The 20,492-nt window shown below is 40.5% G+C and overlaps 4 protein-coding genes and 1 long non-coding RNA gene across 7 annotated transcripts in view; 3 read left to right on the top strand and 2 right to left on the bottom strand.

The window, feature by feature from the left end:
* Positions 1-20,492, bottom strand: part of LOC309717043 (sialic acid-binding Ig-like lectin 14) — a 287,651-nt gene that overhangs the window by 160,643 nt on the left and 106,516 nt on the right. The gene's annotated exons all lie outside the window — the stretch shown is intronic.
* LOC309717046 overlaps positions 1-20,492 on the top strand; it is a 104,997-nt gene that overhangs the window by 5,463 nt on the left and 79,042 nt on the right. The window lies entirely within an intron of this gene.
* LOC309716647 (uncharacterized protein) lies at positions 2,151-4,769 on the top strand. The gene is made up of 2 exons (XM_082550577.1): positions 2,151-2,344; positions 2,754-4,769. The coding sequence occupies exon 2, from the start codon at positions 2,789-2,791 to the stop codon at positions 4,292-4,294; it is 1,506 nt and encodes a 501-aa protein (XP_082406703.1). The 5' UTR covers positions 2,151-2,344; positions 2,754-2,788; the 3' UTR covers positions 4,295-4,769.
* On the top strand, positions 5,640-13,248 carry LOC309717948 (uncharacterized protein). Of its 3 annotated transcripts, none has more exons than XM_082552884.1 (3): positions 5,640-5,902; positions 7,138-7,263; positions 7,603-13,248. In XM_082552884.1, the coding sequence occupies exons 2-3, from the start codon at positions 7,147-7,149 to the stop codon at positions 11,083-11,085; spliced, it is 3,600 nt and encodes a 1,199-aa protein (XP_082409010.1). In that variant the 5' UTR covers positions 5,640-5,902; positions 7,138-7,146; the 3' UTR covers positions 11,086-13,248. The 3 variants fall into 3 exon arrangements, with proteins under 3 accessions (XP_082409010.1, XP_082409012.1, XP_082409011.1); XM_082552885.1 differs by lacking the exon at positions 5,640-5,902 and adding an exon at positions 6,411-6,414; XM_082552886.1 differs by lacking the exon at positions 7,138-7,263.
* Positions 17,205-18,481, bottom strand: prss1 (serine protease 1). Its single transcript, XM_082552347.1, has 5 exons — positions 18,372-18,481; positions 18,136-18,292; positions 17,746-17,999; positions 17,521-17,657; positions 17,205-17,435 (listed from the first exon to the last, which is right to left on the bottom strand). The coding sequence occupies exons 1-5, from the start codon at positions 18,409-18,411 to the stop codon at positions 17,286-17,288; spliced, it is 738 nt and encodes a 245-aa protein (XP_082408473.1). The 5' UTR covers positions 18,412-18,481; the 3' UTR covers positions 17,205-17,285.

The following is a 20,492-nucleotide window of genomic DNA, read 5'->3' as shown; positions in this document are numbered from 1 at the left end:
AGTGGCTTACTTACCAGGCATTACAGCTTTTCTAAAAAAACAATGGAGGAGCTCAATCCAGCCACAATTACCTGGACTCAAGGCTGCTGTCTGAACAGGCCATGTTAAAGTGTTTGTGGTATAATGGTAATCAGAATAAATCAACATGGTTGACAAATGAAAAGTACATGATGTGGATGTGTAGTAAAGTTAAAATGCTGTGATCTACACTTGAGAGCACAGTGCTCAAAAGCTGTACAAACGGGATTTCAAGCAGTTTATTTAATCCCTACTTGAGGAGATTTTAACTTTATCAAATGACCCTCATTAGCAGAATTAGAAGTGCTTAATATCTGTGTGTCCAAGGCAACATTCTAGAGCAAGTGGCACTGAGTCTGCTGCCATTTCCAAGGTCTGGATTGAACATTGTAAGTCAGTGTTTTTCTTTACAGCGTGAAATCTACAATTCACTGACATAAACTGCAGCAAATGCAAAAGTAGATTAGTAACAATCAGTATAGGTATTAGTTTAAGTAAAACTCACAGGCTGTGCCTGCTGTTGGAAGGTTTAATAACATTCGTGTTAACTTGTTTGTGTAAGACTCACTTAGGCTGGATTAAATGTACAGGTCTCACTGAGCTAGTGACATGGATAAAGGTCTTACCGCACACTCACCAGACACTATTAGGTACTTTTGGTGAAGCCATTTTTGCTTTCAGAAATGCTTTATTTCTTTGTCTCAGAGTCAACAAGGTGCAGGAAACATTCCTCAGAGATTTTGGTCCACGTTGACATGATAGCATCATAGTTGCTGGAGCAACTGTGTGATGCAGCTTTGAGCTGCACATCCATCATGTGAATCTCCTTTTCTCCCACATCCCAAAGGTGCAGTGAACTCACTGCCATGTTCAAGAAACCAGTTTCAGATCATTTAAACTTTGTGATGTGTTATTCTGCAAGAAGCAGACATCAGAATATGGGTACACTGTGGTCACACAGGGTTGGACATAGTCAGCAACAACAGGTAGGCTTTGGTGTTTAAATGGTGTTCACTTGATACTAGTAGGTCCTAAGTATACCAGTAAATTATTCTTTACACCATTATAGCAGTATTGGGGTTTTTAAGGAGAAGGAAATATTAGCAATATTATGAAAGAATGGAAAAGATACTGAAACGAAAGGAGTAAAGCTTTGACTTATGAACCTTTGTTGTTGTAAAGTTTGATTTCAACAAAATCTCTCTTTATCAAACTATTTGTCAAAGTTCTTCAGGCAATAACTAAGAACTTAGTTTATGTAAAATGAAATTGTAAATTGTATAGAAATTGTATCTAAATCTAAATGTCCAAATCTAGTTCAGTATGGTCAAAGTTGAAGACCTCATATACAAATAAATTCACTGTGTATTTAGATTATTCTCATATAGTTCCATATATAATTTAATGTGTAGATGTGTTTGGAAACTTGAGACAAACTTCTAACTTTTTACTTATATAAATAAAACCTAATAAAGAAATAATTATTTTGAAACCATATGAATAACAACTATCAAACCCTACAGTGAGTCAACAAATCCAATATATATATTCAATAAATACATTGAAATAAACAAAGTATGATAGATTAGTAGTTTTCAGCATGATTCAAATTATGGACAAAGCCTACAAGAGATAATTACCACTTAATATCCAGAAGCTGTTTCGTATTGGTAGATTTGGCAAGTTTTTCACAGGCACAGCCCACGTGCTCAGCTCTACTGCTAAATCACCAAATATGGCACCATTTAAGAAGAAATTAATAGGCTTCCCAGACAAAATTATTCAGTACTGTGATAACTGTTTACTGCGAAGATGCTTTAGATTTAAAGAGTTCATCTGTAGTTGTAAATTTGACATCAGTGATCTATTATTTCTTTGTTTTTCTTCTTTTTGTCTTGATTAAAAGGTGAGGTGAGTTGTAGTTGAATTGATTTTCTTGAGGTGTTTTAGCATCAGCCTACATACACCCTTTCGGTTTGTTCTGTAAATTGAATAAAGATAGGGTATCTAAAACTTTATTGCTGGTTTTGTTTGTTTGTTTTGTTTTGTTATGTTTTGGGGGATTTTCTGATTTTCCTGATTTTTATTGTTATACTCGGTGAATGCGTTAAGATTCCCAGTTGGTGGCGCTAGTGCAACATAACAGCGTGTGATGTTTAAGAGAAGAAGATGAGGATTTCTTTTCTTTTTTCCCCTTCTTCCCTCTTGTTTGTTCGGTGTGGTTACAGGCTAACTGCTACCTATTTGTGCTATATACCGGCGACTCAGCCCATTTGTTAATGTCTCGCAAAACGACACCAGACAAACAGTTTGCAGCTTTTCCAAGGTAGTGCCTTACTATTGGGATGGCAGCGGTTTCGTTTTCATGTTGGAATGAGCTAATGATGTTGTATGTGATGTAGCAGAGGCTAACGCTAGCATGCTAGGCATGTAGCAAAGGAAGCGCGCGTTAGATAAAAAAAAAAGCCGTTATTAATTTTACAGTGTTGCTAGCTAAGGTGCTTTACCCTCCAGATGTCTCAAGTGTACAGTGCATTTTTGTGAATAATTCACCGCCTAATAATTTGGTTTTCCTTTCAAAGTTGTAGTGATTTGCTAGTAATTGTGCAGAAGTTTGGACTTTCCTTTATAGGCGAACAGCAAATGCATTTTAAACATGTAAAAAGAAGGTAAAGGTGATGTTCCGTACACTGCTTGTGATTCATATTTATTCTCAAACCTGCTTCTTCTACCAGGACCAGCGTGCTCCCCGTTAGCAGTGAACACACTAATGCTCAGTGTGAGGATGGAGACAGGAAGGCAAAGCACCCTGGATTACAACTTGGTCACAGACCTGATGAATGGAGGGCAGTTTTGCTTCAGCTGTGAGCAGATATTTGCAAACAGGAAATGCCTGGAGGAGCATATGTGTTCATCCGCGAGTTTCATCTGCTCCTGCGGGACCGAGTTTACTGAGTACAAGCACATGCAGGAGCACAGCACTATGCACGAGCCCGGGCACCAAGTGCTTGATCACAAAACCATACGGAACCGCAGGATAGAGAAGCGCATAGAGGAGGAGGAGAAACTTAAAAGGATACAGAAGGGTGAGGTAATCTGGAATACGCCTAAAATGACCAATGCTTGGACAAAGGCCAGTGCACCCCCAGTTTCTTTGCCAGTGACTCCTGTGCTGCAGGTACCCAGTGCGTCGGTGTGTGTGCCGCAGCTTTGCGTGCAGCCTGCAAAAATTTCACAAGTGCCTGAGTTGTACCCATCAATGTCACAAGCATCTGTGCTCCCAAACCCCGCATCCTCAACAACAGACATGCAGAATATTTTCGCAGATGTTGGCGCACCGACAGTGGATGTCTGGACGCTTTATCAGCCAGTTGTGTTGCTTCCAACAGTGCGCAAGTTTAACAAGCAAAAGCCATACTCTTGTGGTAAGTGTGGGCAGTGTTTTTTCTCAAAGACCTTACTCATCTCCCACCACAACTTTCATGTTCCTGACAAAATTTCGGGCTGCATAGGATGTGGGCTGCTGCTCTCCAACAAAAAGATTGTGCCTCGCTACCATGTATGTAACTCATCAAACAACGGATCCAAATTCAGGCTAGTCACAGCAAAGCCACTTGGTTTCAAGACTATGAACGTGACAAGTGGGGAAAAGACTCTGAGCGCCCTGGGTCTTCCGACTACTTCCTCTCTGCAGGTGACAAATCAGAATATTGGTGAACTGCCCCCTACCTCCATCTTGAAAATTAAGAGTGTCCCTTTCATTACCAAACAGGGGGTACGTGTCACTCCATTATTGCAGTTTAAGAATGCATCCAACATCGGTGTGTCCTTTCCATCAAAGCCTCATACTCAAAATCCTAGTTTGCAGTTAAAGATGCCCACAAACTCTGCAGGGGTGTCTTCTGCATCAAGTGGCTTCTCATGCCGAGTCTGTCATATTTCTTTTGAATCTGCTCAACTCCTTCAGAGGCACAAGTGTGTCAAAGCACGGGAGTTTATGGCCCAACACGTGCGAGGTGGCATGCAGCAGTTCAAAAAGATGATGCCAGCGGCAAGCCAAGTTCCTGCTCAGGTAAATGGCAAAAGGAAATGCATTATACCATCTTCTGGTAATGTGAAGAAGAGCCAAATCCTGACTGTAAACTTGGAAAAAGGGCCTGTCAACGGGAACACGGGAGTAGATAGCGATGATGACTGTTACATCGTTGAAGGCGGACCAGACAAACCTGCTGAGATGATTTACCAAGTAATGTCATCTGTACCAATCAAGACTTGACAAAACTAGTGAGGCACATCCAGTCTGCATGTCATGTAAAATATGGACCAAGCGCATAGAGATGGCGACATCCTGGTTGAAAGGAATCTGCTCAGTTCACTGCACAGGAGCATGATGCTTCCTGGTTTGCTCAAGACTGTTTTAAGATATAGAGAGTAGTGATAATAAAAATGCATCTTTAATTCACCTCGATTTCTTTTGTTAATGCATTTCGAATTTGTAAAAGTATGAAGGTGGTACCTCTGTGGTGGTTGCAGAAGATGAAAAAAAAATGTACGTATGTGGGGGTTGAATCATGTTTGGTGCCCTAACCGGCACTATTATAGTTTTTGCTCTGTTTTTATGTTTTTAGTATGATCAGAATGTGTTGTGAAGCTGTGGGGATTGGCCAAAATGCCCAGTGTGTTCATACCAGCTTTGTAGAGACTTTTAAGAATACAATATATAATGTATTAAAGTATATTTTCAAACTCAAGTGTTTTGTGTTCACGACACTTTATAGTATTACGTCACAACAATGTGATTGGTCACTTGCAATGTTGAACCTGGAACAACATTTATTATGATGATGTGGAAACGACACGAGGATATCAGATCCTGCATATTTTAATACTGCATTGTAAAGCGCTGGTAATCTTTCACAAAAGTACATCAAATACATACAAACGTGAAAAATAATTCATTATAGATATTTTAAAGATACTGTCTGAAAATGAGGTATATTAATAGTGTATTAGGGGTTGTTTTTTTTCTTAATTTTTATCAAGTTTTGTGCCTCCACTCTTAAAATTGCCTGTTTTTTGTATCCACCAAACTAATGATGACAGTTTCATTGTCATTAGTGGTTCTCCAGCAGAGGGAGCTGTTTCAAAGCACAAACAAAGCGACGTAGTGCGTCCATTCATTATGAGGTAACATCCATACCTTAAAATCAAAGATGCTGCAGAAGCGCTCATGCGGAGTTCACTTGTTGTCTGTGTGTAATAGAAGCGTCAATTTAAATCCTATGTGTTAAGATAACATATGCCAAACTGGATATATATTGGATGTACATTGAGATACTTGATGCTTGCACATCTGACACGGACTCCCTGCGAAAACTTAAAACTGCAGAACGAGTAGGAGTTGGGCATACTCACATTATTGTTAATTGCTAAATGAATGTATGTCTTTTTGCCTTCCACGCTTCTTGTTTATAACATTTCTAATTGTCTCAGCAACACACACATATTGACAAACAGAACAAATCTGCTGTTTTTGTGTGCGCGTGTTCTGATTACAATTTTTAAAGTTTTCCCCATGAGGAGTTCCGAAATTTCCCACAGCACTCTAACTACGCGCTCTGTGCGCTCGGCTTAATTAACAGTTTTTTCAGATTGCTTTGTGTGTGGATACCGACTGATTCACTTCTGCAAACTGTTCAGAAAAGAAGAAAAAGCGAGGCCCACATTAACAGCTCAGCTCTTAGATCAGTGCATCCCTGTAAGAAAAGGGCGTCCAAAATGCCTCGTAGCCACAGCTTGAGTTAGCCAGTGCTAGCTAGTTCTAGTTTGAGCGGCGGTCAGCGCATGGCTACGCAGAAACCAGTTCTGACTCTCTCCCACGCAGGCAAGCACTTTGTGTTTACTATCACCCATCACAGATGAACTACACATGCGTTACTTGCTGTAAAGAAAGTTGTGTGAGCAGGCGTAGAGATTAATGCTTAAGGTTCGTGTGGCCTGTGATGTCAAATTATCGGAGCTAGCGATGTGGCCTAGCACACGATAACGCCTAACTCACATTGTTAGTCACGGCTTTGGTAGCTTTGAATGATAACTGGTAGCCGTGTTTCTTTTTAAATCTGTAAATGCTGTAAAACATTATAGAAGTGAGACAGTGGGGCACGGCTGTGTCTGAGAGGGGGTTTAAATGTGAGTCAGCAGCTCGTGAGCATCACAAAGTCTCCATCAGATGAAGTGTTCCTGCAGTGGAGATGAAAGGCAGGATAACAATAGCAACCATGCACATCTTGTCAAGCTAGGCTGGATTTCTTCTGTTACATCTAATGCATATGCCCTGTGCTTTTGCAAACTGCAGTGAATCTACTTTGAGCCTGGATAGTGTGCATGTTTCTGCGGGTCCGGTCGCTTTAAACTGTTGGTGATAGATGATGAGCTTTAAATATTGTCATACAGAGTATTGTTATTGATGCTAAAGATACCTATTGATACCTAAAGATAAATAGCTTGTAAGCAGTTGTGTAATGATACATCATTATTTATAAGATGCTGTATGGTTTTTATTTTTTTAAATTGGCAAAGTCCATCTGCTTCTGACTAACTTTTATATAACTGTTGTAGAAGAAATTCTAGATTTACCTCTGGAAATGTAATGGGAAAAGGGTGTCAGTCCCCTTAGAGGTGTATTTTCAAGTCTTGAGGTTATGAAACTCAGCAGTTCTCTGTAAAACCAGTTTCAAACTCTGCTTCTTTCCCAGCGGATTTAGATAATTTTAAAAGGTTGCTCATCTTTTTTGGGGAAAACTTGAAGTTTTGCAAAGCAGCATATGCTTATTGAGCTTAAATCTGGCTGTGTGTGATCCAGTTATGGCCTTTACTATACTTCTCCAGTATAAATTTGCAGTTTGGTACCCCTATCTGTAAAAATAGTCAGTGGGTGCATGAGATGATCCCAGTTCAACCATCCACTTTAAACTTATCACGACAAATGGGCATGGCATGCAGTTTATTAGTAATTTTCTATTTTTCATCCTGGGAATAATTACTCCCCAGCCCGAAGCGTTTTTGCTTTTACGCGTCGCTGCTCGTTTTACAACCTCCTTGTCGCTGTTTAATCCACAGACTCTTGACATGGGGAGTAAAATGTCCTTCAGCAGAGGAAGCAGTGACCAAAATACAGTCTCTGAGTTAACTTCTGTGGCACCTCAACCTCGCAGTTCCAATCATGCCTCTTCGGACTGCAAGCAGGTAGCCAGTAAGAAAGACAAGTGGATGAGCTTGTGCTGTTTATTACAGTATACAGCGTCATTTAAATCTGCACTAATGAAGACCGCAGTCTGATGTGATGTGTTATGAAGTCATGCATCTGTGCATATGTGAATATGCACGCTTAGTTTTCCAGTTTGAACCAATTTTGGTAGATATATTTGTGCAAATATCGCTCTATAGTTTTTGAAATGTGCAAATGATTCATGTTCATGTGTTTATTCTTTCCACCTTTAATAAACATGCTTTTCCAAATGATTTGTGCAACAAAAAATAAAATCATTAATTCATTCATGTTCACTCTTCTTTTTACTTCCACAGATACCCGAAGGTAAGACATGCAGTGAGGGAGACGTGGACTCCAGGCGGGGAGATAAAATGAAAGGGACGGCGTTGAAACAGCCTGGGAGCCGGGAGTCTGATGTTCATGTCAGCTCTGAAAGCGCTGGTGAGAGAAACTGTCAGCGCAGTGAGGCAGTGCCCTCGCAGGCAGAGGTGGAAGCAAAATCTCTGACTCCTGCTAGCGTGTGCAGCTCTGCAATAGACAGCCAAGGGAAGCCCGTGATCATCCACAAGAAACGTGGGAGACCCCGTAAAATCAAACCAGCCCCGACTGAAGACAAAAGAGGTCCAGATGCTGCAGATGCTGTTCAGCATAAGGAAGTTAGCACCACCATACCTTTGCCAGCAAGTGTGGAAAACCACAACAGTGACGATTTGCCTTACGCTGTGGATAGTAAGTTAATAAATAGTGCGGCTCATAATGAGATGCCCGCTCCTCAGCCTGTCCTGGATAACAACGTACAAGTCGCTGCTCCTTTGCTGCCAAAAAGAAGACCAGGAAGGCCAAGAAAATCAGAAATGGCAGCTTTTCAAAACCAGGTTTCTATGGCTGCTCCTGGTTCTCATGCTAATAAGTTTAGCAGTCCTGCACGAACACTGAGGAGTAGGGTGGAGCAACCTACTTTGATGCAGGATGATAAGTTAGAATCTCATAGCAAGAAGGACAAGGAGGATCTAAAACAAACTGAAGCGGGGACTACAGAAAGTACTCGTACATCCAACTCTAAAGGTGTGAAGAGACGAAGGACTAAGTTGCAAATTGATCAGCAACTTCCAGCAAAAGTGTCCAAGCTGGATGAATCCCAGGAGGCCTTGCTGACGTTGAGCACTGACATAGACTGCGGAAAAAGCACAGAGACAGAAAAACAGTTGGACACTGACAAACATGAGACTGATTCAGATGTGAGGGATGATCAGCTCCCACTGCATTCTGGGGAAGGACTAGAGCAGGAGAAGCAACAAGACAAAACTGCATTACCAAAAGCAGAGGTGAATTCCCAGCCTGAGCCTGAAGCTATTCCTTCAGACAGCTTGAAAGAATCTGATTTGCCAAACCCAACTCAGACTGATAACCTTAAAGTAAATCAGTCATTGGACATAAATGGCAGCGAGGAGTCACCATCAGAAACACCAGACTTCTCAGAGTCTCCAGCAGATGCAGAGCTGCCAAAGCCCTCTAGCACAGATACCCTGACTCCCCCTGAGCAAATGCGGACATCTATTGGGGCCCCGTTTGCTGTCAAAGCTGAGAATTTAGAGCTGGAGCATTTAAAACCTGCGCCCAGGTCAAATAGCCCCAATTCTTCCCAGCACAGCACCACTCCCTTAGTTAAATCTGAGGTTCCAAATGTTGTTTTTCGACGCAAGAGAGGTGGTAAGAGGAGGAGGATGGTAAACAAGGTTTTATTACCAAGAGAGCGTCTTGTAGAGAACCACGAAGCGGGTAGTGACACCCAACCAAAAACAAACTGCAGTGATGAGGAAAAGGAAGCTAACGCCAATGTTGGCGAAAATGTCATCTATACTAAAAAGGGGGGTAAAACCCTGTTGAAATGTGGTTACTGTGGTCGTACTTTTAAGTTTCTGTCTCAGTTCGTCATCCATCAGCGCATTCATACAGGAGAGAGGCCGTTCAAGTGTTCAGAGTGTGGCAAGGGTTTTAGCAAAAACTCTAACTTAAATCTTCATCTCAAGACCCACAGAAAGCGCAACATATATCAGAAGTGCCCATATTGCAAGATTAAATTCTCTTGCTCTGAGTACGCTGCACATATGGAAATGCACGCACACGAGCTGAACGAGGAGTGTAAGAACAGCAAGGCTGAGGAACAGAGCAGAGAACCAGCAGAGGAAAGCAGCAGGGAGCTGCAAAGAGCAGTGGAAAAAAGAGAGAAAAAAGTCTGCCAGTACTGTGGCAAATCATTCCCATTTCAATCGGCGCTCATAAGACACGTCCGAGTCCACACAGGAGAGAAGCCTTATAAGTGCGACATCTGTGGCAAAGCTTTTGGGCAGGCCTATTTCCTCCGTGTTCACGAGCTCACGCATTGGTCTGTGAAGCGTTACAACTGCACCCATTGTGAAAAATCATTTACTCACTACAGCAATGCAAAAAATCACTCATGTAGACCTTTGGGAAGCGATGACAACGCGCAAGAACACAGACGCCCAAAGCCTTCGCTAACGTACACATGCCACATCTGCAAGAATGTTTTTGACCATTTGCAGGAGTTCAACACCCACATGCGAGAGCACACCGGCGCAAAGCTTTATCGCTGCTTGTACTGCGACAAGCTGTTCGGTGTGCTGTCTGAATTCAACGCCCATCGCAGTCAGTGCAGCGTGGAAAAAACTGCCTCCAGCTCTGCGATTAAGGAGGAGGAGACTGTGTCGTTAATTCAGTACACAGTGCCTGCGCTCAGGTGCTCATCGGCGCACAATTCAGCTCTGGTGGCAGCTGCCAGCTGTGAAACACAGAAGAAACAGCCACAGATCATCCGCAAGAAACGCTCCAACAACTTGAAAAAACCGTTCCAGTCCACGGTCATACCAGCTCACAGTCTCTCACACCTAGTGTCAAAGTTAAACAAAGTAGACAACAGATCAGATCCCAGGAGATATCTGTGCCCAAACTGTGGGCGACTCTTCAGACACATGGGCAGGCTCAGAGCCCACATGCTCACACACGCCCCAGGTCAAAGCTACACCTGTGCCTGCTGTGGTAAAACACTAGGAAGCTGGAAAAAGTTGTGGCACCATCAGAGAATTCATCGTCACAGGGATGGCCGCTTCACGTGTCCTCAGTGCGGGCAAGGTTTTCGGTTTGTAGAGCCTTACAAAAAACACATGAGTGAGCACCCAGAGTTCCAGTGGGTTCAAGTCAGGCCCAAGAAAGTGTTTCTGCCTTATCAATGCGAGCGCTGCAGGTGCAGCTTTAAAACTCTAGACATGCTGTTTAGTCACCAGCTCTGCCATTCCTCAACGCAAGACATACGCAAAGACTCTGATTTTGATTTATCAGTAGATGATCGCAATGCACCGTCAAACACGAAAACGCTAAACCCTCCCACCAATAATGGCATAGAAACATTACGCCAGGCTTCTGAGGAAATTAAATCTCTCTCAGATCCCTTATCTAAATATCCAGACCCGGTTTTTCAAGAATCAATTGTGACTTCCTGTGTTCAAAGCCGGGATCCTGATTTGGGTAATTCTTCTGAGCATCCCAGCAGGGCAAACGTAGTGCAAGATAAAGAGGCCAGTTGTGACAGTGTAGGTAAAAATGGACTTGGAAAACCCATTACCCCTTTAAGAACTGTGAAGAAACACGTGACTCAGAATGCCAGCATGTCAAATGAAAAGCCTTCAGATGGTGTGAGCTGTGCTGTGTGTGGAAGTTCCTACGCAGCCATTTCAGACCTTTATCAGCATTATTTGCAGCACGCTAGAGGCCAGGTGTAATGATTTTAAATCAAAATACATTTCAGTGGCCATCGACGTTCTGTGCCCATCACGTTTTTCCACTCTGGGGTCCTTGTAATCCTGTATTAAGCTACATTTCCACACAAATGTCCCAGGAAATTTCAAGGCACAAAAAGCTTTCTTCAGACTGTTGGTCGTCTGCATTTCCACCATGATTTAAAGAGCTGTGAAGATTAGGCAAATTAGGCATGCCACTATATTGCAGATCACTACTTCAGCGTAGAGCACACTAAAATGTTGATGTTGTAATGTGAAATGAGGGAGGTGAGCGCGCAATTCTTTGTCACTAAATAGACATGCAGTCATCACAAAGTGGATCCAAAAGGTTAGATTGAACATATTTTGTGAGGTATTGCAGCATATTGTGATGTGAGTGAGAAGTGCAGTAGTTGCAGACGTGAACCGAAGCCCCATTCACAGTAATACCGCTTAGAAAGGATGTTTTGTTAGGGTAAATGGTAAATGGCCTGCATTTGTATAGCGCTTTTCTAGTCCTTAAGGACCCCAAAGCGCTTTACACTACATTTAGTCATCCACCCATTCACACACACATTTACACACTGGCGATAGCAAGCTACATTCTAGCCACAGCTGCCGTGGGGCGCACTGACAGAGGCGAGGCTGCCGGACACAGGCGCCACCGGGCCCTCTGACCACCAGGCAAACATGGGGTTAGTATCTTGCCCAAGGATATTTGGCATGCAGCCAGGAGGCAGCCTGGGATCGAACCACCGACCTTCTGATTAGTGGCTGACCTGCTCTGCCACCTGAGCTACAGCCACCCAAAATATTAAATATTTCCTCAAAACTCTAAAATATTGCAGGTCCCTGGAAAACATCCTGATTTACTGCGCAGGTTCCTTATTCTTTGGGAAACCTGTGGTGGAAATGCAGCTTTAGATAAATCCCCAAAAGTAGATTATGTTTATCTGGACGTAGAGCTGTGGGAGAAATGTTTCATCACTAATCCAAGCGACTTCTTGGGTCTCAGCTCAATGCCGGTTTCGTTGGGTTCATTTTATGAGAGAAGACAAATATGCAAAGTACATTTTCTTAAGTTTATTAAGCAGTTAAAGGTTCAAGTTAAAAACAGCTGTGGAAATGCAAATGTACTGTTTAATATGTTGGGGAAACCTGCAGTCAGCTGAGACTGAAGAAGTCACTTGGATGTCACACTGAAAACATCACGTCCAGATGAACTGAATCAACTTTTTGGGATTTCCTTACCTGGATGATTCAGCATGCATCAAGACAGCTTTGAATAAAGGTAATGAAATGTTGTTGCACACCTGGGAAACTTAGACACTCAAGTGACTTGGAAGGTTATGCTCTAATCGTTTAGTCAGCCGTTTGTCAGGTTTAGACAACGCCTGCGGCTAAAAGCCACTAACCTTCCTTTTAGTATTCTGTAATTAAATTCGTATAAAATGAACAGAAGACATGTAGATAAAGAGAGACGTGCAAATTTGATACGAGTGCTCTGTGTCAAATTCAGTTTAACCAGAAGCCACCCTGGGATTATGCATTATGCCTATTTCGCAGCAGCCACAGCAGATAGTAGGGAGAGACAGGTGTCACTAATCTAAACACATTAAAGCTTCCTGTCTGTTTAGCTGCTATTTTAAGTCAAATGGCTGCTGTGAAATAGGCCTGTTGGATACATGTTTATGATTTTAGAAATTTTACTTGATGTAAAAATTTCTAAAATCATAAAGAGAGTGCTCCTTGGATGGATTTTGTTTTGCTTTTGAGCACATTATTCACTATTCTTTTGAACCGTCACATTCTTTCCGCCTTACATCTTTCTCATTTTACAAATTGGAGAAAATACACTGTGCTCTGTGGGGGGGGACACAGTACTGCTCCCACTAATGAGGCATGGATTGACTGACTAACAAGTAAATACAACATATTGGACATTGACACTGTGGGTTCAGTATTAAAATCTACTTCATGCAGATGTTTTCTTGGCTGTTACAGTGTACCGATTACAATTTTGTTTTGTTCCACAACAATAACGTGTTCTGGCATTTTGTATTTACATTTTAAGAGTGACTATCAGTTTTACTCGTGAATCATTTTGTGAGCCTGTGTGATAAACTGAATTATTGCAAAGTTTTTCAATAAATACTGACAAACACACACTCCTCATTTGTTGAGCCAAGCTTGTTTTGTTGAACGACGATCACTGTTTACAGCTTTTGGAAAAGATGCTTTTTCATGCTTTGTGTTTATGTCACGCTTGAGTTCAGTGGAGTCCTTTAAACCAGTGGTCCCCAACCTTTTTTGCACCACGGACCGGTTTAATGTCAGACAATATTTTCACAGACCGGCCTTTAAGGCCGCGGATGAATACAACAAAATAAAATGATGCGACCAAAACAAAAACTGCGGTATTTCGTAATTATAATAATAAACGCGGATTCACTGTGTAATTGTCTAACTTCATTAGCAGCTAACAATAAAAACCCTGAAAACCATAAATTTCACACCCGAGCCTCTCGCGGCCCAGTACTGGTCCGTGGCCCGGGGGTTGGGGAGCGCTGCTTTAAAGAATTATCAATTCAAAGCAGTTTCTGAATGGACACCTTGCAGTGTTGTAAATAATTTTCTTCTATAGTTTGTCTTAATTAAATAAACATCACTTTTGTAATCAAATCGTTATTCTTTATTTTTAAGTTATATCGCCTTCTCCGGCATGTTTTCGCACTGAAAGGCAATAAGTCAGATTGATCAATAGGTACCGAGTTTGTGTATTTAAGTTAATAAGGGGTCTTAATAAAATATTTTAAAGCAAAAACTTATAATTGTAGTATTTGACCATCTTTAAAAGTATTAAATTATCATCAGAGGAATAAAAGCCTTCAAAATATTGTTAGACCTACCATTTCCTTGTTATTAGATAACAAGGACACCAGTATCTTTGTCCTTTTTTTTTCCACTGTCTGGAAGATAAGGGCAAAGTCCTGATGTTTATGTATCCCACTGAAACCCAAATACTACTTTTATTATTGTGTGATTTAAAAAAAAGTTGGTATACTATAATGTGTGAAAGTATTGAACTTACCCTCATTTCTTTATGTTTTGCTTGGAAAATGAAGAATATCTGTGGAGATCTACTGAAATATGTATATTTCAAAAAATATGAATGGGAAAGACTGAGTTTGTACGATTGCAACAAGTTTGAAAATCAGTATTTGGTATGATCGCTTAACCCTAGCTTAACCCTATAATGCCTTTCTATCATATTTAATACATGGGTTTCTGAGACTTCTATCTCATCAACATGATCAATAGTTGATATAATTTCAAAATGTTATGCACAAAAGTTCTTTTTGTCTAAAATTAACATTTTTGTTAACAAAAAGTTGCCAATCTATCGAATGTGATACAAAAAATAAATCATACACAACATGATATAGGAAAAAAAAAAAGTTTTGTGGATTTTGTTATAACGATTAATAAACATCTCAGTTCCAAATAATTAGAAATTTCTTTCTTACAGGGTTAAACTCTCTTAGACAACCTTTATTGTCTGAAGACGTCTTCAGGATTGGGCTTCTTGAAGGACATTCACAGCTCTTCTTTGGCTGTTGACTTCATTTTGTTCTGTTCTCAGGATGATTCCACACTGCATCAATAATGTTGAGTCTGGGCTCCGGGGAGGCCTGTCTATGGCTGATAGTGTTTCATTTTTTTGTTGTATTTTTCTATCCAAGTATGCTTTTTCTGCGTTGGCATTATGTTTGGGATCATTGTCAATTAGATGCCTTTCAGATCGTATTACATGGTGCAACAGCTATATGCTAGCTATATACTAAAGGTGTTATAGTGTTTCACAACCAAATAATAACAGAAGAACAGTTGATAGTCAAACAAATTGCTGCCATTTTAAACCCACTGTGACAATCTGTTATCTGACCAGCGTGTGAAAAGACATCTGGTTGATAAAGGTCAGTGCTTATAATCTAGGTTTAGTCCTACCACCAGTCACATACACTTCATTTATAAAAGATTTGAATTAATGATGGAAAAACTGTATAATTATGTAGCATTATATTTTATTTTTTATTTAGCCTTTATTTAACCAGGAATGTCCCGTTGAGATCAAAGACCTCTTTTTCAAGGGAGTCCTGGCCAAGAGGCAGCACATTTCAAGACAAATACATACGAACAAACAAAGTTAAAATTACACAAAACAATTACACATTATTGAGGCAGCCTGTAGGCCTTTGAGTTTAGTTTTAAAAACATTTAAAGACAACAATTCAGTTAGTTTCCAGTCTTTCTGTAACATGTTCCACGAAAAAGGCGCAGAGTGGACAAAGGCTTTCTTACCCACCTCTGTGCGGACAAGGGGAACAGACAACAGCAGCTGATCATTTGAGCGCAAGGAGTAAGAACCACTATTTGTCCTTGTGACCAAAGTACAAATATAAGGAGGCAGCAATCCAAGCATAGCTTTGTAAATAATACTCTTATACTCTTAGTGTCTCTTCACAAAGAAGATACAGTAAGTGAGAGACAAGTATAGTGCTAAACAAATGTATTAGACTAAACACCTGCCATAAAGATAAGAAAACATAAAAATTTTTTTTTAAAAACTGTCAAAAAAAGGTTTACATTTTTTTAATTATTTTATTATTTAATAGGAAAATATTTAATTTAACTCCTATTTTCACACATTGTATCAAATTTGACCCCGCACAAATAAACCAAGCATCACATTGAACCACAAAAACACGTTTTCTGTTCAGAAGTACAAGTAAATGAGTGTAATGTGGAATCTCAATAAAACAATAATAATGTGCTTTACTATTTTTTTTCTGCATTTTTGTAAAACTTTGAAGTTGAAAACTCATGGATAACGACAATAATTATATTTTAGTGGAAACAATACAAGTTTGATTAAAGAGCTTGAGCATACTTAATTCACCAGTATGTGTCAAAGTCAAAGTCAACTTTATTTGTCGATTCTGCCACATGTACAGGACATACAGAGAATAGAAATTGCGTTACTCTCAATCCCTAGATAAATAGCAAATGAACATTTAAATATATTTAAATATAAAAGTGATTAAAAATGCAAGTAAAATAATTAAAAAGTAAAAATTTAAATAAATACAATTTTACATATAACAAGAAAGCTATACAATATACAATATAATGGGTAAGTGACATTGAGTGTAAACCAGGCAGAGTAGTGCAAATAGGCAAATAGTGCAAATGGAGATTTAGTAATGTACGGTAAGAGAAAGTGTAACAACAAAGTCTTATGAGGTAATGGCAGTCCAATGCTCCACAAAGTGACTGGTAACTGGTGCAGGCCAGTGAGTGAGTCAGAGAGTGTGTGTGTGTGTGTGTGTGTGTGTGTGTGTGTGTGTGTGTGTGTGTGTGTGTGACAGAGTTCAGTGAGACCGTGGAGGAGAGAGGGGAGAGGGGGCAGAATCGGGAGGGAGTTAAGCTTCCTGACAGCCTGATGGATGAAGCTGTCCTTCAGCCTGCTGGTCCTGGCCTGGAGACTCCGCAGTCTCCTCCCCGACGGCAGCAGCTTGAAGAAGCTTTGCATTGGGTATGTGATGTATGTGATGTGTGATGTGTATATATATATACTGTGCTGCCTGTGGATCTCTTTGGATAATTTGTTTTTATTATCTGTTTATGAAAAAAATTCCAGACTTACAGACCAAGAGTGTAAGACTGTGACTTCAATTTAAACATAAAATTATTGTTTTCTATAAAATGTATACACACTGCTGAATTAAAACCAATGACTTTAGAAAACTTTTATAGAGTCATTGACCAAAACAAATATTAATGTTTATAAGGTTAATTAATGCATTACCACTAAGTGATGAATGAAAAATTACAATTTTATTTATAAAGTAATCAATCTATGCAGCTCGCTGTGGTCTTAAATGTAAAGTAGTTAAAAAGAACTTAATTAAATCTTAAATACTAAAAAAAAATATAATTTTCATTTTTGAACCACTGTCTTATGCTAATTGTTAACAACATGTGTGATTATGATTTATCTGCTTTACTGATGATTCTTGTCATGATTTACCCAACAGCACAAAACAAGGAACAACATGAAATGATGTTGACTATTTATTTATTTGAATCAGATTTCATAGTTAATTATACAAGAAACTTTAGTTAGAAAACTGTAGTTTCATTTAGTTGTTAGCCATGGTGTTGTTGATCCAGCTGTTGTAGTTGCAGACCTTGGTGTAGACTCCAGGCCTGTTCCTCTGAGCACAGCCGTAACCCCAGGACACAATACCCTGCAGCCGGCCATTGCACACGACGGGGCCACCGGAGTCACCCTGAGGCACAGAAAAGACAAGTGTGAGCAGAGGTGTTCTGAAGTTTGGTTTGTCCTAAAACAGTCAGGATGGCTTTAGCTCATACCTGGCAGGAGTCCTTGCCTCCCTCAAGGAATCCAGCACAGAACATGTTGTTGGTGATCTCTCCAGGATAGGAGTTCCTGCAGTCTGTGTCACTCAGGATGGGGGCATTCAGGCACATCAGACGGTCAGGGTAGTTGCCTAGAAGGGGCGGGAAAAAAGTTAAAAGTTATACAACTCATACATCAACATTTACACTTTTTTTTCTGAATGTGTGACTTTGACTCACTTCCACTGGTGCTGGTGTTGCCCCATCCAGAGATCAGACAGGAGGTGCCGGCACTGGCACAGCCAGAGGGCAGGGACACGGTCTTGACGTAGCTGTTCAGGGTGGCGGGGGTCTTCAGCTTGATCAGCATGATGTCGTTATCCAGGTTGTAGCTGTTGTAGCTTTGGTGACGAATGACCCTGGAAGAGCTGATGAACTGCTCAGTGCCCTCATTGACAGCAATGTTGTGCTCACCAAGGCGCAACTGGATGCTTCTGCAGGGAGAGCCAGAAGAGGAATGTATTCAAGTAAAGTGTCTACTTGTTTGGTTAGTATGCCCTTTTAGAGGGGTTAGCAGCCCTGCGTGCATTTTTTCATTAGATTAATTTGATGAATGCTCTCTGTACTTACGACTGGTAGCAGTGAGCAGCAGACACGACCCAGGAGCTGGAGATCAGGGAGCCTCCACAGAAGTGATAGCCAACGTTCAGAGAAACCATGTAGGGCACAGAGTTCTTTGTGCACTCATAGCCTCCAATGATCTTGTCATCGTCAATGGGAGCAGCATCTGCAATACAGAAGGAGAGTTCCAGTGTTAAACTCTCTGTTCAAATGATCAAATCGAGAAATTTTGTGCAAAGACTTACATGCTGCAGCAAACAGGGCAAGGAGAATGAAGTACTTCATGTTTGTTTTCTGTGCCTGCAAGTCTACACATAGCAGAGGAGTGTGCAGCAGCCTTATATACAGATGTGCAGCCCAGCTTCACAGCTCTTTATCTCAGTCATGCTCCCACGTATTTTTCCATGTGCCATGCACACTGATTAAATATTAGCCCACCTGGGAAACAGCAGCATGTTTAAAGATAAAATATATATATATATATTTTTCCTTTTACTTATCACATCTTGCTAAATTGTCACTCTGCAACATGTTATGTTTTATCCTACATGAGCACTTTTAAGATCACTTCAATGACGGTTTTCGCTGACACACTATGTACAAATTACTGGAGAAATATTTACTACAACCTATTTAATTTTGCCTAATTTTATTAAGTTTGTAGTTAATCATACTTTTTAAAAACCTTTTTGTGCCCAACAAAGAAACCAAGAACAAGTCAACATGTTAAAGTTCAGCGCATGAGTGTGACTTATACAACAGTTTTTAGCATGACATGTAAAGTTTTGGTGGGTTTTTTCCCCTCTTCTTTCTTTCTTTGTCCCCCCCCCCCCCGCTCTGCTAACACAACATAACTTCTTCCTGTCATCAGACATGTTCACACAATCCAACACAGATTCTTGCATTCTTTGATTTAAAGCCAATGCTTTACAGTAGGCAACATTTTTCTGATAATAGCCATTTGGTTTTCAGGTGCTTTTTTGCTTCCTTGGCATAATAGCATTAGTTAACTCCTCCCAGTAAACAACACACTCAGGCTGAAGGCTTTTGACACTCACAGTCCAGTGAAGCTTTTACAGTAATTTCACCTGACAGCTTTTAAAATCCTCCTTAGGTTTTGTTTTTTTTTTATTAAAAAAAACAACATTTACTTTCCTTAACAGCTCCATCCTCCTCATGACCAATCAGGCCATTTAACATGTTTTTATAGAGAAACTTAAAATGCCACTTGTTATGTACACGTTGCTTGTGTTAAGTTGGACCAGCATTTTGCCTAGGAAATATTCCTCAGAGGTTTTGGTTCATGATAGCATGAAACAGATTAGTCAGCTGCACATCCATGATGTGAATCTTCCTTTCCCCAAAGGTGCTCTACTTCATTGAGATCTGGTGACTGTGTTGATCATTTGAGTACAGTGAACTCACTGTCATGTAGAAGAAAACAATTTCACATGATTTGAAGTTTGTGACATGGTTTGTGATACTGGTGGAAGAAGCTATCAGAAGTCAGGTGTACTGTGGCCATAAAGGCAGGCTGTGGTGTTTAAACAATGCTCAGCTGGTATTAAGACCCCTAATGGGACCTGGGGTGGTTTTCTGCTATTCATGTGCATTCAACATGTGCATTCAGAAATGCTCTTCTGCATATCTTGGTTGAAATGACTGGTTATTTGATTCTGGCTGTTCTCCTGTTTCCTCTGACATCAATAGGACACTGCTGCTCATTGAATATTTTCTTCTTTTTGACTATTCTCTGTAAATCCTAGAGATGGATATGCAGAAAAATCCTGCAGATCCCAGTATGTCTGTGAAAACTAGGTCTAACCTGTTTGACACCAACACGTATGCCACGGTCAAAGTAACTTTGACCTTTCTTCTGATACTAAGTTTGAACTTCAGCAGGTCGTCTTAACCATGTCTTACATGCTTAAATACAGGGACGTGCAGAGAGGTTTAAAGGGGCGGGTGCTCAAAGTTAAAAAGGGGCACATTGAACCATGCTGAATAACAACAACACACATTCATCAAGAATCTAATATGGGAAGGGCAGGGCTGTGTTGATCTGAGACTGTAGACATTAAAAAGTCCACAGGAGAGATGGTAGCTGATTAAACAAGTGTCATGAGATAATAACAAAATGCAAAGATTGGTGACAGCGCTTGGAACCATAAGGCAACGAAAAACTGTGACATAAACTCGGCTCTGCCTGTGAATCACTCTTTGCTTCTCTTCTTCCTTCCTTCCCATCATTTCATATATCACTCTCCACTTGCTGTCTATCTGAGAACAAGGCACAACTTGCTATTGCAATAAACTATAATCTAATTATCCACACCTAACAACTCTTGCACTTAATCTATAATAAA

Source organism: Aulonocara stuartgranti, assembly GCF_965226115.1.
Source record: "Aulonocara stuartgranti genome assembly, chromosome: 11".
In the NCBI taxonomy this organism is placed as follows: domain Eukaryota; kingdom Metazoa; phylum Chordata; class Actinopteri; order Cichliformes; family Cichlidae; genus Aulonocara; species Aulonocara stuartgranti.
The sequence above is the reverse complement of the archived record's forward strand: the minus strand, read 5'-3'. Positions and strand labels throughout refer to the sequence as shown.